The sequence below is a fragment of the Photinus pyralis genome, unplaced genomic scaffold, assembly GCF_008802855.1.
Source record: "Photinus pyralis isolate 1611_PpyrPB1 unplaced genomic scaffold, Ppyr1.3 Ppyr1.4_LG3b, whole genome shotgun sequence".
NCBI lineage: Eukaryota > Metazoa > Arthropoda > Insecta > Coleoptera > Lampyridae > Photinus > Photinus pyralis.
Window position 1 is genome coordinate 4115901 of NW_022170510.1, and position 16882 is coordinate 4132782.

The following is a 16882-nucleotide window of genomic DNA, read 5'->3' on the forward strand; positions in this document are numbered from 1 at the left end:
TTGAAGCCTTTGTTGGAAATTTCTCCGCCTAGTGATAAAGGATCTTTACAGAGAATAGTCGGTATGTTTGCTTATTACTCGAAATGGATTCCACGATTCTCTGAAAAGATTCGTCCTCTGATGAATAGCAAATCGTTTCCTTTATCAAAAGAAGCCACATCAGCTTTTTCAAAACTTAAGAGAGACATTGCCAACTCTTTACTCGTATGTGTGGACCCGAAATTTCCTCTAGTTGTCGAAACAGATGCTTCAGATGTTGCTATCTCTGCAGCTCTCACACAAAACGGACGTCCTGTTGCTTTCTTTACTAGAACCCTTACCGAAAGTGAAAAGAAGTACCCTGCAATAGAAAAAGAAGCTACTGCTATTATTGAGAGTATTAGAAAGTGGAGACATTTTTTGTGCAATCGACATTTCAAACTTATTACTGATCAGGAAGCATTGTCGTTTATGTTCAATTTGCAACATACAAGTAAAATCAAAAACGATAAAATTCAGCGATGGAGACTAGAGATGTCTTGTTATAGCTTTGATATCTCATATCGTCCTGGTTCTCTCAACAAAGTAGCTGACGCGTTATCGAGGATTTGTGGAGCCACAAATCACGATGAATTGTATAATTTACACAAATCTCTGTGTCATCCAGGAGTTACCAGAATGTATCACTGGATCAAATCAAAGAATCTACCTTTTTCTTTAGAAGAAATTAAACAAATCACTTCTGCATGTCCCGTTTGCGCAGAATTGAAACCTCGATTCTATAAATCTCAAGAAAATCATCTGATTAAAGCTACAAGACCATTCGAAAGGCTCAATGTAGATTTTAAAGGACCAGTCCCTTCTAACACTAAGAATACGTATATTTTGACTATTGTTGACGAATATACAAGATTTCCTTTTGCCTACCCCTGTCGGGATATGACCTCTGCTACGATTAAAACAAACCTTTACAATCTTTTCTCCATATTCGGGACTCCTGCATATATTCATTCTGACAGAGGAACATCATTTCTCTCGAAAGATCTCATTAACTATCTTCATACACAAGGCATCGCTACGAGTTCATCTACTCCATATAACCCTCAGGGCAACGGACTTGTCGAACGGTATAATGGAATTTTATGGAAAACCATGTCTTTGGCTATGAAGAATAAGGGATTAGAGACTTCGCGATGGGAAGAAGTTTTGCCAGAATCATTACATGCCATACGTTCCCTTTTATGTACATCTATAAATTGCACTCCTCACGAAAGGATGTTCTCCCATGCACGTCGTTCGACAAATGGAATAGCTATACCTTCTTGGTTAGCAAATCCAGGAAAGGTACTAATGAAGAGTCATGTACGAACTTCCAAGTACAGTCCATTGGTCGAAGAAGTGGATCTGATTGAGGCAAATCCAGAATATGCTTTAATCCGACGGGCAAATGGGAAGGAAGTTACGGTTTCTTTAAAACATTTGGCTCCAACAGGGGACAGTTCAATTTTTGGTCGTGAAGAATCTACAGGTCAAGATCACAGTTTTGAATCTGATCCAGCTGTTCCTCATGTATCAGAAGTTCCTGTCATTGAATCCAATTCCTTCCCCAACCCAGTATTAACAGAAGAACAAAGAAGATCGCAACGAGAAAGAAAACTACCGTTGTATCTACAAGACTACATTTCAAAATAACTAGGGGAGAATGTGCTAATATTATATAGACAGCTTTGATTAATTAATGTCACATTTTTTATTTGATTAAAGCCTAAAGTTTGATGGTAAATTTATTACAATTTAATCAAATAAACAATAATAATGGAAAAGCTCTTTAAACCAGACAAGTTTTCTTCAAACCCTGATAGTCCTACGGCTCAACAAGAATGGCTTCATTGGATTCGACTATTCGAAAACTTCACTGAAAGATCCGAATATATAGTGAAAGACGAAGATCAGTTGCAGGTACTGTCAAATTTTTTATCTTCTAACGTATTTGAATACATTAACGATTGTAAAACATACAAAGCCGCTGTAGATATTCTTAATGCTCTTTATGTGAAACCGAAAAACTTGATTTATGCTAGACATCAACTTGCAACTCGAAAACAACTCTCAACAGCTAGACATCAACTTGCAACTCGAAAACAACTCTCAACAGAATCAATTGATCAGTATTTGACTGCTCTCAAGTCGTTAGCCAAGGAATGCCATTTTAAGGCGGTATCTGCTGAACAAAACAAACAAGATTACATTCGAGACGCCTTTATTGCAGGTTTATTTTCATCTAACATACGACAGAGACTTTTAGAGAACAAGTCCCTTGAACTAGATGAAGCAGAAGAAAATGCTCGATCAATTGAAAGAGCAATTAAAAATTCAGAAACGTACACAAGTACATCAAATTCTGATGGAATATCTAATAACCAATGTTATTCAACACGTTCTGGAACTACTTACAAATGTTACTTTTGTGGAGGATCTCGTCACCCGCGCTCTGTTTGCCCAGCTCGTGATTTTATCTGTACGAACTGTACTAAAGCTGGACATTATCCAAAAGTATGCCTTTCCAAGAAGACTAATAGAACTGTTAAAACTTCTGCAGCTCTTAATGATTCAATTGAACCCAAATCATCCTTGGAAGAAACATTCATTGCAAGTATTGTTGGGGCTAGTTCCTTACCAACTCTATCTAAAGCTACTATAGTAGCAAACATTAATGGAAAAATAGCACAATGCCTAATTGACACTGGTAGCTCCAACAGTTATATCAATGAGAAATTTACAATTATTAATGGGTTTGAAATTTTCCCTGAAGGTACAATTACAGTATCCATGGCATCTACCTCATTGTCATCTTGTGTAAGAGGATGTGTTAAAATAGATCTGAAAATATTAGATCTAATGTGAAACCTATTGCAACAAAGTCACGACGACATTCAGCAGAAGATAATGAATTCATCAGAGAAGAAGTAACCAAGCTCCTTCAAGCTGGAATAATTGAGGAGAGTTCCTCTCCATGGAGGGCCCAAGTAATAGTTACTAAAAATGCTAATCATAAAAAACGCATGGTCATAGATTATTCAAATACTATAAACAAATTCACCGAATTAGATGCTTACCCAGCACCATGTGTGGAGGAGGTGATCTCGGAAGTAGCCAAATATAGTCATTTTAGCACAATAGACCTTGAGTCGGCCTACCATCAAGTTCCAATTTGTGCTGAAGAACGACCGTTTACGGCATTCGAAGCTTGCGGGAGACTGTATCAATTTACAAGACTTCCTTTTGGTGTCACTAACGGGGTACCGGCTTTCCAAAAATTTAATGATAAAATAGTCGACACTGAAAAACTTTGCGGCGTTCATTGTTACATTGACGACATTACAATTGGCGGACGCAATAAAGTTGAACATGACGAAAATCTTAATAAATTCCTTGAAGTAGCAAAGAAATACAATATCAAATTAAACGAGAAGAAGAGTAAATTTTCTACTACTTCCATTAAACTGTTAGGACATCTTATAAGTGAAGGATCGATCAAACCGGATCCCGATCGTTTGAAGCCTTTGTTGGAAATTTCTCCACCTAGTGATAAAGGATCTTTACAGAGAATAGTCGGTATGTTTGCTTATTACTCGAAATGGATTCCACGATTCTCTGAAAAGATTCGTCCTCTGATGAATAGCAAATCGTTTCCTTTATCAAAAGAAGCCACATCAGCTTTTTCAAAACTTAAGAGAGACATTGCCAACTCTTTACTCGTATGTGTGGACCCGAAATTTCCTCTAGTTGTCGAAACAGATGCTTCAGATGTTGCTATCTCTGCAGCTCTCACACAAAACGGACGTCCTGTTGCTTTCTTTACTAGAACTCTTACCGAAAGTGAAAAGAAGTACCCTGCAATAGAAAAAGAAGCTACTGCTATTATTGAGAGTATTAGAAAGTGGAGACATTTTTTGTGCAATCGACATTTCAAACTTATTACTGATCAGGAAGCATTGTCGTTTATGTTCAATTTGCAACATACAAGTAAAATCAAAAACGATCAAATTCAGCGATGGAGACTAGAGATGTCTTGTTATAGCTTTGATATCTCATATCGTCCTGGTTCTCTCAACAAAGTAGCTGACGCGTTATCGAGGATTTGTGGAGCCACAAATCATGATGAATTGTGTAATTTACACAAATCTCTGTGTCATCCAGGAGTTACCAGAATGTATCACTGGATCAACTCAAAGAATCTACATTTTTCTTTAGAAGAAATTAAACAAATCACTTCTGCATGTCCCGTATGCGCAGAATTGAAACCTCGATTCTATAAATGTCAAGAAAATCATCTGATTAAAGCTACAAGACCATTCGAAAGGCTCAATGTAGATTTTAAAGGACCAGTCCCTTCTAACACTAAGAATACGTATATTTCGACTATTCTTGACGAATATACAAGATTTCCTTTTGCCTACCCCTGTCGGGATATGACCTATGCTACGATTAAAAAAAACCTTTACAATCTTTTCTCCATATTCGGGACTCCTGCATATATTCATTCTGACAGAGGAACATCATTTCTCTCGAAAGATCTTATTAACTATCTCCATACACAAGGCATCGCTACGAGTTCGTCTACTCCATATAACCCTCAGGGCAACGGACTTGTCGAACGGTATAATGGAATTTTATGGAAAACCATGTCTTTGGCTATGAAGAATAAGGGATTAGAGACTTCACGATGGGAAGAAGTTTTGGCAGAATCATTACATGCCATACGTTCCTTTTTATGTACATCTATAAACTGCACTCCTCACGAAAGGATGTTTCATATGCTTTAATCCGAAGGGCAAATGGGAAGGAAGTTACGGTTTCTTTAAAACATTAGGCTCCAACAGGGGACAGTTCAATTTTTGGTCGCGAAGAATCTACAGGATAAGATCACAGTTTTGAATCTGATCCAGCTGTTCCTCATGTATCAGAAGTTCCTGTCATTGAATCCAATTCGTTCCCCAACACAGTATTAACAGAAGAACAAAGAAGATCGGAACGAGAAAGAAAATTACCGTTGTATCTACAAGACTACGTTTCAAAATAACGAGGGGAGAATGTGCTAATATTAAATAGTTCACTTTATATTATCTAGACAGCTTTGATTAATTAATGTAATATTTTTTATTTGATTAAAGCCTAAAGTTTGATGGTAAATTTATTACAGGACGTATCCGTGCCCTAGAATGTCAAAAGGGAAAGGAATGGCGCATAGAATAAAAATTCACGAAAAATGAAGATAAAGTTACTCCAAATTGGGCTTTAAGCTCTTATGGAAGGAGCAACATTTTCTCGAAAGTTTCCCCAAACGCACGAGAGCTTTCTAGATTTGCCACACCAGAGATTAGAAATTTCTTAATCAAATGTGCGATATTGGAACGAAAGTGAGAGAGATTGAAAGGTTTTGAATAGCGTAGCATAGTAAACTGAGTGGAAAAACATTTTTTTATTATACTTCATTGAAATCACCTTATTTACACCTGTATTAGAAATAATGGTATCTGGCCTTTTCCAGGCTAGCGCACGGAATATACTGTTTTGATAAATATCTCCACAAAAATGTTACAGAATTTCCGTTTTGGAAATTTGCGTCCCCAAACGGGATGATACACGGACAATTTCCTCACCATAAAAATCCCAGTGCAGATTCGCGAAGGTCTCAGCTATTACCAAATCGCGAACAATCTAGTTTGGTAACGTTTCACTGCAGGCATCAGGGAATCCTAATCCAAGGCAGAAAATTAATTGCCTTACTCAAACTTAAAACGAAAATTTGTCAGTATAATTCTTAATTACGCCATGATATATAATTATTAAACGGACGTTTATAAATAGCATGCATAAAGGTCACTCGTACTATACTACTCCTTTAACTATTTTAAGTCGTGATATACACAGTTTTGAAAGTCTCATCCGAGTCATTGGTTTAATTCATAATAGTTTAAATATTAGTTGTAACATTCGTGTTGAAAAGGAACGTTAATTTAGTTAACAAATTTAATAATACAGCACGAGGCTATCATTAGATTGATTAAGATTGAAATAGTGCCATACGTACCAAAAGTGTACGCCTTGATTTAATAATGCCATTTATTTCAAATTATGGGAAATAAATGGGGCAATTAAACGTGTTTCTGGGGGGCAATTTCAAAATTACCTTTCAGGATGAGACTCGCTTAATTAAACGTCGGTAATTAACTGTTTACGGAAAGGCTATACACATTCCTGCCTTTCGCTTCGCAATGCATGCACAAAACTTGAAAATTGTATGCAAGGGTGGTTTTCGGTTTCTTTATTATTTTCTGCAGATTCAAGTGATTTGATCAAATATGAAATACCCGAATGTAAATTGTTACACTGGCAGTAAAGTCTGATAAGAGTACAAGTCCCGTTCGAGCACTCCGAGGGAAACACTTTCAAGTGCACGCGGCAAAACGGGTGTTGTGCCAAGTAATGAAGAGGGCAGCAACTGAGCAGCGGTTCTGCTGTTGTGACAGAGGAGGATCAATCCTGGTCCTCGTTACCGACCTTCGAGATTACTACCAGCGCCCTCAGAGCTCAAGAAAAATGACGACGAGCTTTTGGGTCGTGTGGCGGTTCTTGGCTCCAACCAGGATCCCCGTTAACCCGGCCAATTGCTCTCAAATTTTGGATAACAGGATTCCAAATCACCATTCAAAGGAGACAGGCGGTGGATACCACTGAAAAGGCTTGGAGAGAAATTCTACAAAATCCGTAGAGCTATACTCTGTTATAATTCCTTCCAAATTAAAATAATATTATTAAGTTCATATCTGATGACACGCAAAGCATCCGACGTGTTAAAAGTGAAAGCGTAAAATTTATAATACTCGCATGATATAACCGGTATAAAGAAAAATGACTTGCTAAAAACACGATACAAGTAGACGAAAAGAACAAAATAATCAATAGAGCCATTGTACGTCGTCTTCATTAAGGTTGTGCCATTAACATATCCGTTTAATTGAAGAACCAATTACCTAAAGTAACATTTACCGTTTGTACGGTTGTATTACTGTAATGATCGGTCTAGGTCAATATTGTATAAGTAACAATTAAATGTACTTATAATAATAATAAGAAAAGGGGTTCGCTCAAGTATCTCGAGTTATATAAATAATTTGAGCAATTGATGTTTGCGTGAGAGTCTGTCAGGTAGACCGACTACGTTCAAGGATCTCGTCAACATAAAGGGCTGTAATTTTAAACTTTTTGCAATGGGATTGTGGCAGGAGAGGTTGCACCTTTAAATACTCTACTGTCATGAAAGGCAAGGACGGTTTTGTCGTAATAAAATAAATAATATTAATATTACACCCTTATTCAGTAGGTAGGTGTTTGTAAAGATCGCAGAATGAACTCGTGCATAGGTTTTATAGTCTATTTTCAAAGCGGTTCTCGCCACGCTCTGTTTCACTTTATTGATGTGGACCTTCCGCAAGATTTACAGTTGGGTGAAAACATGGGCGTTGGATACCCACAAGGTGAGCTTATTATAATGCCAAGGGATGATATTGTTAAGTCGGGCGACTACCCTTCACCAAATCTTATTAATTTCCACTCACTATCTTCCTTCCCATAGTAAACCTAAAAGGAAACGTAAAACTGGACCGTATTGTATTTCTACTATTCGCATTCTACACATGCTTCGAATAAAAGTTGCGTATTTTAGGTTTTCAAGGCGTTCCTACTTTTGTAGTTCGTTGAAAATTCAACTGAAAAATTAGCAATCGGTTCATACGGTGAATTTTTCAACCAAGTTGTTTGAAATTGTTGAGCTCCTATCGTCAGTTTTAGTGTTAATGAAATGCGAGAGATGGAATTTTTGTGGAAAGTTCATAATTAAAGCTGGGAAAGTGTTTTCTACAAAATGTTTGTTTCCTACACCCTTTCGTTTTCGTTTTTGCGTAATTGACTAGTAGATTAAATATTAAACCCAAAGTTAAATGTTACTTCTTTTATGTTGAGATTTGCACCTTCTTATGGACACTGGTTCCTGAAGATTATGTTACGTTTCATATATTTTGTAGCTTTTCGACAACATATTACTACGCCTACTGTTCAGTTTCCAACATAAAACCTGTTTTCCACCCCTAAGTACGCGGTTATCACGAATTTCACCCCTTAAGAGGCGTATTTCTGAAACCGATAAAGTTAGGATCCGCATCCTTCAGGCAGTACACAAAAAATCGCCAAGCGGAATAGAAAAGTAATACGCAAATTTTCGTTACGTTACATTTATAGGGGTTCAAGACTCGGCTTGAATAAAATAAAATTGAATCTCCACGGCACTGGGAGAAATACCAAATGAACAACTAATTTTCAACATGCCCACGGCTAGCCCAGTAATGAAATTGTTTTTTATACCTCTCACCTAGCGGAAGTTTTGCCTCTTAATTCCTTCTGAAATTCAAGGGTAGACGGAGCTCTAATGAATACGCAGAAGACTTTGAATATATTCATAAACACAAAGCGATCGAATGCCTTTGCACTGTAACTGTAACTGGTGCGGATGTGATTTCTTCCAAGTTACAGTTGCTTATCTTTCACCCCCTCCGGAAAATTGCTGCTCCCTTTACGAATACGGAAAGAGACCGCTACAATGAACCAGTTGACTTTATGTACCACGCTGGTGACGTTAACTCCAACAAACCAGCCACAAATTTCCGAAAGCAATACGTGATATTATAATAATAATAATAATAATGACATTTATTGAGTTTTAAGTAAGACAGTATTTTAACCCATTTAAAAAAAAGAACAACTCAATAGGGCGGAGTTCAGACTGGAGCTACCAAGATAACCCCGCCTGCTCTACCACTCAACCCTTCAACAATATGTATTAATTACAGTGACAAGAACAGCTGTTATTAAACACCCGGTAATGAGAGAGAGAAAGAGATAACTATAACTAAGAGTGAAAAGCAAAAGCGCAGATCTATAGCTAAAGTACAAAAATTTATAAAAAAGTAAACAAAGAATGGTGTTGCTAAGCATGTTTCTGTCTTTCAAGGAGTATGAGGTACAATTTCTTTTTGAATGCATAAGAAGATAATTGTTTTAAATCAGTTGGCAATTCATTGTAGAGGTTGGCTATATTATAACTGAAGGAACGTTTAAAAAGTGTCGTTTTGTGGTGGGGTATCGTTATTGAAAGCTTATCTCTAATATTTAAATCGTGAACGGAGCTCCTAAAGATTACTTTTTCAAATAAATATGTAGGTGTTCTGGTTTGCAGTATGGTATGGAACAAACAAGCGGAATGCAACAATCTCCTATTACTCATGTTTAGCTAATTCAAGTTCGTTAGCTTATGTGTCACTCGGTTGTATTTACGTATTCCAAATATTAGGCGAAGGCAAGAGTTCTGCATCTTTTGAATTCTCAACGAATCTCTTTGGTCAATACATGGACCATACACACAGGCACAGTAGTTAAATTGCGATAGTACCAATGCTTCACATAACATTATCTTAATGTTACGATTGATAATGAACCTACTATTAAATATGATCTTAAGATTAATAAAAGCTTTGTTAACAACTAGATCAATGTGTCTTTTGAAGCGTAGCTTAGAGTCTAACATTAAACCAAGGTTTTTATACTCATCAACGATTGGTAATACCGTATCTTTTAACCTAACCATTAATGCATGCTTGTACTTGTCAACAATTAACGATCTACCGAATAACATAATAGCTGATTTTTTACAATTGAGCTGTAGTCCATACTTTTCAGAGGTTTGCAGAATGTTAGATAAATCAGCGCTGAGATGCATATTCACGGTGTCCATATCTAGGCATGCATCAGATGTTTTATATAAGAGTTGCGTATCATCAGCATACATGTGATATGTACAGTGCTTTAGACATTTATGAAAATTTCAAGTGTATAAAATATATAATAGGGGTCCTAACACTGATCCTTGAGGGACACCTGTACGTACTGCTATAGATTTGGACACACATTTATTAAAAACTACACGTTGAGATCTATTGCTAATGTAACTTGAGATAAATTTAGCTGCTGAACTACCAAAACCACAATAATTTAGAATTGCGAAAAGTATATCGTGATTAATTCTGTCAAAGGCTCTGGAGTAATCCAACAAAACGAGAACTAAGATATTTTTACTATCAATAGCGGAAAAAATTGAATCTGTAACTTGTAAAAGAGCTGTCGTGCAACTATGATTTGCCCTAAATCCCGACTGTAAAGATGGTAAAATGCTTTCGCTATTCAAATAATTTTTATTTGCCCAGCCATGATCCTTTCCAGAACCTTCGACAAACAGGGCAATATACTTATGGGTCGCAGATCAGAATATTCTTTCGGGTGTTTAATTTTTGGTAGAGGTATGATTTTGGCAAGTACAAGTACTAATACATCGATTAATAATATGCGTTATTACGTCAGATAGATATGGAAGGCACAAATGTAGCATGTTGAGACTAATCAGATCTTCCCCCACAGATTTCGATTTTAATTTATATAAACAATTAAGTAAGTACTTCTGATTCCGTGGTAGCCACAAAGTTAAATCTATGTTTCAGATCCCTACAATTATTATTATAAAAGTGCAATAAGCTATCATAATTTGTGTTACTATTGGTAAGTGTACAAAATGATTCATTAATTTTATCAGCATCACATAGTTCAGTTGGTATTTCGTGACGAGTTTTCGTGCTATATATGTCTGCTTTCCGCAACTCTGACCATAATAACTTTGGATTGTCTTTAGAGAACTGTAATTTAGCCTCCAAGAAAGATTTCTTTTCTGACCTGATTGCAAACGTGGTATAATTTCGTAAACTTTTTTTTAGAAACTCTAGTAGGTTGATCTATAATTTGTTTGTGACCTAAAGATTGAAACATCTGCAATATGTCAACAGTGGGCTTACTATTTATTCGCAATAAGTTGATATTGAAATCTCCCATATAAATGGTTTCATCGCTAGAACATGCATTAATGGTTATGGTCTCCTCAAGTGCACTAATGAATTCCAGATGGGAAATTTATTATTATGCACTGGAATAGAACGCCATTGTTCCGCTGTGTTGATATTAAAATTGTACCCAATTAGTAGCAATAGCCATGACTTTTGCTGTTTTATGAATTGCTACTAATAACAGAAATGTTGAAATTTAATTTTAAATTTGTAGGTATACCAAAAGCTTAATAAAACATGTGAAAACAGTTTTGTATGCACCTTTTAATTCTGAACAACTTTAAACTCTACAGTTTTTTTCTGTAAAATGTACAGGAGGGCAGGATATTGCGTAAAACTAATTTCCCATGTTAAATCCCTATGTTCCTACTTATCGTGCACCACCCGGTATATTACAACTAACGACATCTCTTCCACTTAAAACCGTAAGTAGATAGTATGTTGGTGGCCTATGTAACAGGTATGATGTATTCGTGGGACATTAAATAAGTCAGTGACTGTGCCACAATTTAATACGCCAGGTTAGCAATATTTCAAAGGCCTACTTTTTTCATTTTTTAATTGGATTTTTTTAGAAAAGCCTATCCTGTCGCCTTCAAATTTGCTACACGATCCTTACATTCTATTTTGAACAGTTTTTGTCAGTAAATTTTTTGATTTCCTTAAAAAATTTAGTTCAAAAATAAAAACGTAGGAGCATCAAAGTAAGGATAGGTCGCCTAGCACTTTACTAGTATGCAAAAAGTTTCTTGAAGGCACTAAACTAAAATTATGTCACAAATTAGTTTCCAACGAAGCATGTCTGATCCCCAGAAGCTCAAAATTCAATGCAAGCATTTTTTGTCTGTTACGAAACGACCAAAAAATTGAGGGACACACTGTATGTTCTGTTATCCGACATGTGAACAAATGCAGCGAATGTATTAATAAGAAAAATGGGTCGCAAGGAATTTTTTGGTCTCATTTCAAACATTCAATGGCAAATTTCATCCCTAAATGATTCTATACATAACTTCTGTGTATTTCTGGGGTTTGGCGGGGCATAAGGCATAAGCAAAACAAATTGTGTCATTAAAAAATCATTATTTTTTTGTTGCGACATTTTCAATGAACTACATGCGAAATTAGATCACTCACTAGTAGGCGGGGGACACTGTAATCCGAAGGCCCAATCTTCAAATGGGGTATAACTTTTGTTTGAAAGGTGATTTTTAAAAACTGTTCATCAAGTATGTAGACAACAAATTTCGTGGAATTTTCTCCATTTTCATTGTCCGGCCAAGAATTGCAGTGGAACTTTTTTTCGAATTTTCAAAAAACTAATTCCAGATTCGTGATTTTCATGTTCAAAACCCCCATATACCAAATTTCGTCGAAATCAGAATTTTTTGCATCCCCACGGAGGGGTGCGCTCTTTCGTGGTAGGAATTTTGAAAATTTTTTTCCAAAATCGTATAAGGCATACCCGAAAACCTATTCAAAGACGTGCCAGTCATCTTTGTAACTCTTATGGTTGCTAAGGAAAAAATTCAAGAAGAAATCCAAATTTCACCACTTCTTTGGGGTTGGCTGCTCCCAAACGCAACACGTTGGATCCTCAATTTATTTGGAAAAAGTGCTTGTACTCCGGAGTCAAATCTCCGGGAGTTGGCGTTTTTCCCTTTTGAGGTGGGCTCAGCTTCTTTAGAAATGCTTGCCACACTAGTTTCCTGGAAATGTTTCAAATTGGGACCAGGCTAAACTAAGTGCAGGATTCTACACACTAATTCATACTGCGATTATGTATATTAATCATTTTTTGAGCTTTGGCCACCCCAATTTAAAAAAATGCACTTATCTCACTGGCCACCACTATCTACTATTAAGTGAAACGATCACGTTACGTTACCAGTTAAAAATTTTCACACAGCTTTAAACGGAAATAATTGAATTAATAACAGCAATAATGAAATCGTGTTTAAATTAAGCAATTAGTGCCCCAAACTGAAGTAGATACTGGTCGCCGATAATTAAGTTCCAAATTAAACATTTTTGTTTATATTAACTTTCAAGTACATCAAACTCATTTTTACGATAATAATTATAATAATGATTTATAACCGCGCATGAAAAAATACTTCACGCATGAAAATGCCGTTTACCTGCTCGTTAATTGAATGATGTCAACTAATTAAATTAGGAAATGGGATGCTAGAGATAATGTCAAGATCACGAGCAAACCTTTGGATAACGTGCCATTAAAAGAATTAATAATAATTATTAATCAACCTGGCGCATTGCGAATGTGTTTTATATGCATGAAATCGTGCATCGTTTAATGCAAAAATGTAATTTGCCATTCGACTCTTTTGTTTGAGTTAAAAAACTGTATTCATTCCCATTTCGCTATAGAAATTCGGTTCTTTTTACCATTGTCTTTCATAAAGGAACATGCGCATCTGGGTGTTTTTAGACCGCAATTACAGTGTCCACCGTATTTTAGGGGGTAAGGTCTTGACATATTGCTAAAGCGCATTAAGAAAATGAGGAACTTTTACAATGACACTAAATTACGATGTTCATCACGTTACAAAATTCTCCTCGTAAAATGCTCTCAAATAAACACTTAGGTAACCACCTATATATATACCTACACTGTTCATGCCTACTTTTATAATTTCATATCGATCGACGAGAATTTCGAAATTAATACGGCATAATTTGAATTAATCATTATCTACAAAAGTCTTCTGATTAGTCAAGGAATTTAATCACGATTTATAGTAAATTACACAATTACTTGTTGGAAATGTAATTGCGAGTACCCCGCTTAACGCATTTCGAAGGTTTGATTCAGACCGAACAGTTTACAGTATTGCACCCATTAGGTATTATGGTTATTCACGGCTGTGAGAAGAGACAATTTACCAATAGCAATGGTAAATTGCGAAATTCGATTGTCAAAATGAGGGTTATAACTCCAAGACTGAAAAGGATCCTCGCCTGTAATATAATTAGCATGAAACAAATCACTTTGTTGTTGCGTCGTTTATCTTAAACATTCCGTTACATAAGAAATTAATTTTTGTCTTGTCACGTTCCACAATAGAAATCATTCAATTATGACAAGGTTCTAACAACCCTGGTTTTGTGTAGGTATATGGTTTGTTTCGCACCATATGTAAGAGACGTGTATCCAAGAAATTATTCCAAAGCTCTAGAGAGCTGGATACTTTTAAAGAAATTAAAACCGGGAGACGATGCGCAGTGGAGCTTCAATTAAATAACGCGAAGGGAAGGATTTAGTGCCGCATGGTTATTACATTGTCAGCAACTCCTACATTTTTAACTAAAATAATAGGTGCTTAAACAAAGTTTAGGAGCTTCTTACTTTAAAGCTTGCAAACGTAATTATTTGTGTAACAATACATTTTCATTTTAGTAGTTATTTATAGAACTGATCTATTCAAGTGAATTCACCAAAATCTGACCAACAGACTTGTTATTCCCATATCCTATAGGTAACCTTTCAACAATCCTTCACGTTTGAGTGTATTTCAGTTTTTACGGGAGCTAATTATGAATATTTCAAGATAATTGTACTCAATAAGATGATAGATCATAATATCGTGACTGATGATCGGTCTGTAATAAGCATTAGCAATAGCTAATATTTCATTTTTAACGTTCACCAGAGTTCTTTCTTTCAATGCAACTACTATACAGGGTGGAAATTTTGCATCCCGCAATCTGGAGCATTTAGCTTACTTTTTTAAGGTTTTTAAAACATCTGCTTACAGCATAATTTGATAAGAATTTTGAAAAGAAAGACGAGGATAAGGAAAAGTTATTAAGGGGTACACTTTTTGGATACAACAGCATAAAAGGGGTCACCTTAAGAATATGTAATAAAAAATAGTGGTTGCTATTAAAATATATACCACTCTTGATCATGGACGCACGAAACTGAGCACATAAGTCCACACGTTTTATAATTTTAAATACGATAAAAAAAATTTTTTATGTTCAGTGTTCCAGACAACATTTCCACCCTGTATACGTACATTCAGTGCATGTATGGTGTAACTGAATATCATTTCTTTAACATGTTTCTCTCTGTAAAAGGGTAAGAAACTCGATAAATATTACATTTATAGATTTATCCATATGACAAGTGGTATAAGAAAGAGAGCTTATTGTTGAGTGAGCAATTTAAGATAAAAAAGATGAGGTTTTGCAAAATACGAGATATGGATGTTTTAAGTTCCTGGTTTTGTGTACAGTGTTGCAAACCCTATACAATGTTGCCAAATTTTTGAAGAAGGTTAAAGTGTGCACTATAATCACCTAAAACAAATAACAACAGCATCTTAAGTTAAGGAAATATGTTTGTTCTTGTCGCCACATGCAACAACAGTGATTTTTTGGCAAAAATAATAAGTTTTTATGTTATTTGTACAACAAATGTTGCGAATTTAAAATGGAGAACTTTGTAAATACAAAAATAGCAAAATATTTTGTATTTTATCTTTTTTGGTAGCATCTCTTTGTTAAGAGATATCGCCCGATACATTTCTAAAATTTGATTCAGTTTTCAAAATATCTTCAATTTCTAGATTACTTAACCATTATCTTTAGGCACTCTACCATCCAACAATTGTATTGCGTCTCGGTGTTTTTTGATCGTTTCCAGTTATTTTTTGAATCATGTTTGTACTCAGAGCTCCTGGTTATCTTTAGGCACTCTACCATCCAACAATTGTATTGCGTCTCGGTGTTTTTTGATCGTTTCCAGTTATTTTTTGAATCATGTTTGTACTCAGAGCTCCTGGTGCAAGTTATTTTAATATCGATATCCTCATAAAAAGTCTAGGATTAGAATTAAAGGAACTGGCCGATTTGCTAATCATTAAATAAAACAAATTTTCCAAAAACTGTCACAGCTGCTTTTTATCCGCGCTCGTCTATACATCCCCAACCCTGTAAGGTATTTTAAGTGTAATCGTCATTGCCATACCTCTGTTAACTGCCCCAATTCCCCTCAATGGGGGAACCGTTTAAATGTCCGAATGACGAATTGCCAAGGGAACCGCAATTCATTGTCGAGATCTTGCCCTGTCTTAAAAAAAATCCAGGAAATCAGAGACTACCTGCCTCAAATTACTCGTAGTAGTAGGGGTGAATTTTCTAAATTCATGTCTTTAGTCGTTCAAAAAATGGCAAACACTACTCAAACCTTTGCCGTGCCTAAGACTCCCTCCTCAACGCAATTAGTAAAAGACCGCACAAGACAACCACTGTAACAAGAAAGTATGTAATCTGAATCTCCTGAAAATGGGAAGAAGAAATGAACAACGTCCGACAGAAAACAAGATATAAGTACCTACAACAAAGAATGCACCATAAAATTCGAAGAGCTGGCCAAAAGGAAACCAAGGAAGACGCTTAGAAGAAGATATCGATGCAAACCAAAAAGTTAATTTTGGAGATACTGCTCAGAAGGTATCTTCAAGTGATGCTAAACAAAAAGCAAATACAAGCGCTATTAACCAGTGATATTAGGTCAATCTGTGTATATGTTTGTCATTATTTATGTATGCATTGTTTGTATTACTCCTTTTATATCTTTTTTTAAACATTTATTTATTTATATTTATTCTAGACTATAGCAATCGATAAATCAATAAAACATAATTAGGTATATAATTATATATTAAATTCATAGGTTGTTTGACCACATCCACAGACTAATAACTGAAATAGCCCCTGAAGAGCCATTTTGAGTACATTTAAGTAAAAAAGAAATGATCATCAAGAAAAAGTACAAAATTTGAATTAAAAAAATCGAAAATGCAATTAAAAAAACTATGAAAATCTCTTGTTGAACAAACTAAAATTTATACAGAAAAATTAAAAGA

The 16882-nt window shown here is 35.5% G+C and overlaps 1 protein-coding gene across 1 annotated transcript; it reads left to right on the top strand.

Annotated features, from left to right (window-relative positions):
* Positions 1-1671, top strand: LOC116167022. Its single transcript, XM_031482256.1, has one exon. It carries the CDS (start codon positions 64-66, stop codon positions 1669-1671), a length of 1608 nt encoding a protein of 535 aa, XP_031338116.1. The 5' UTR covers positions 1-63.
* The last annotated feature ends 15211 nt before the right edge of the window (positions 1672-16882 follow it).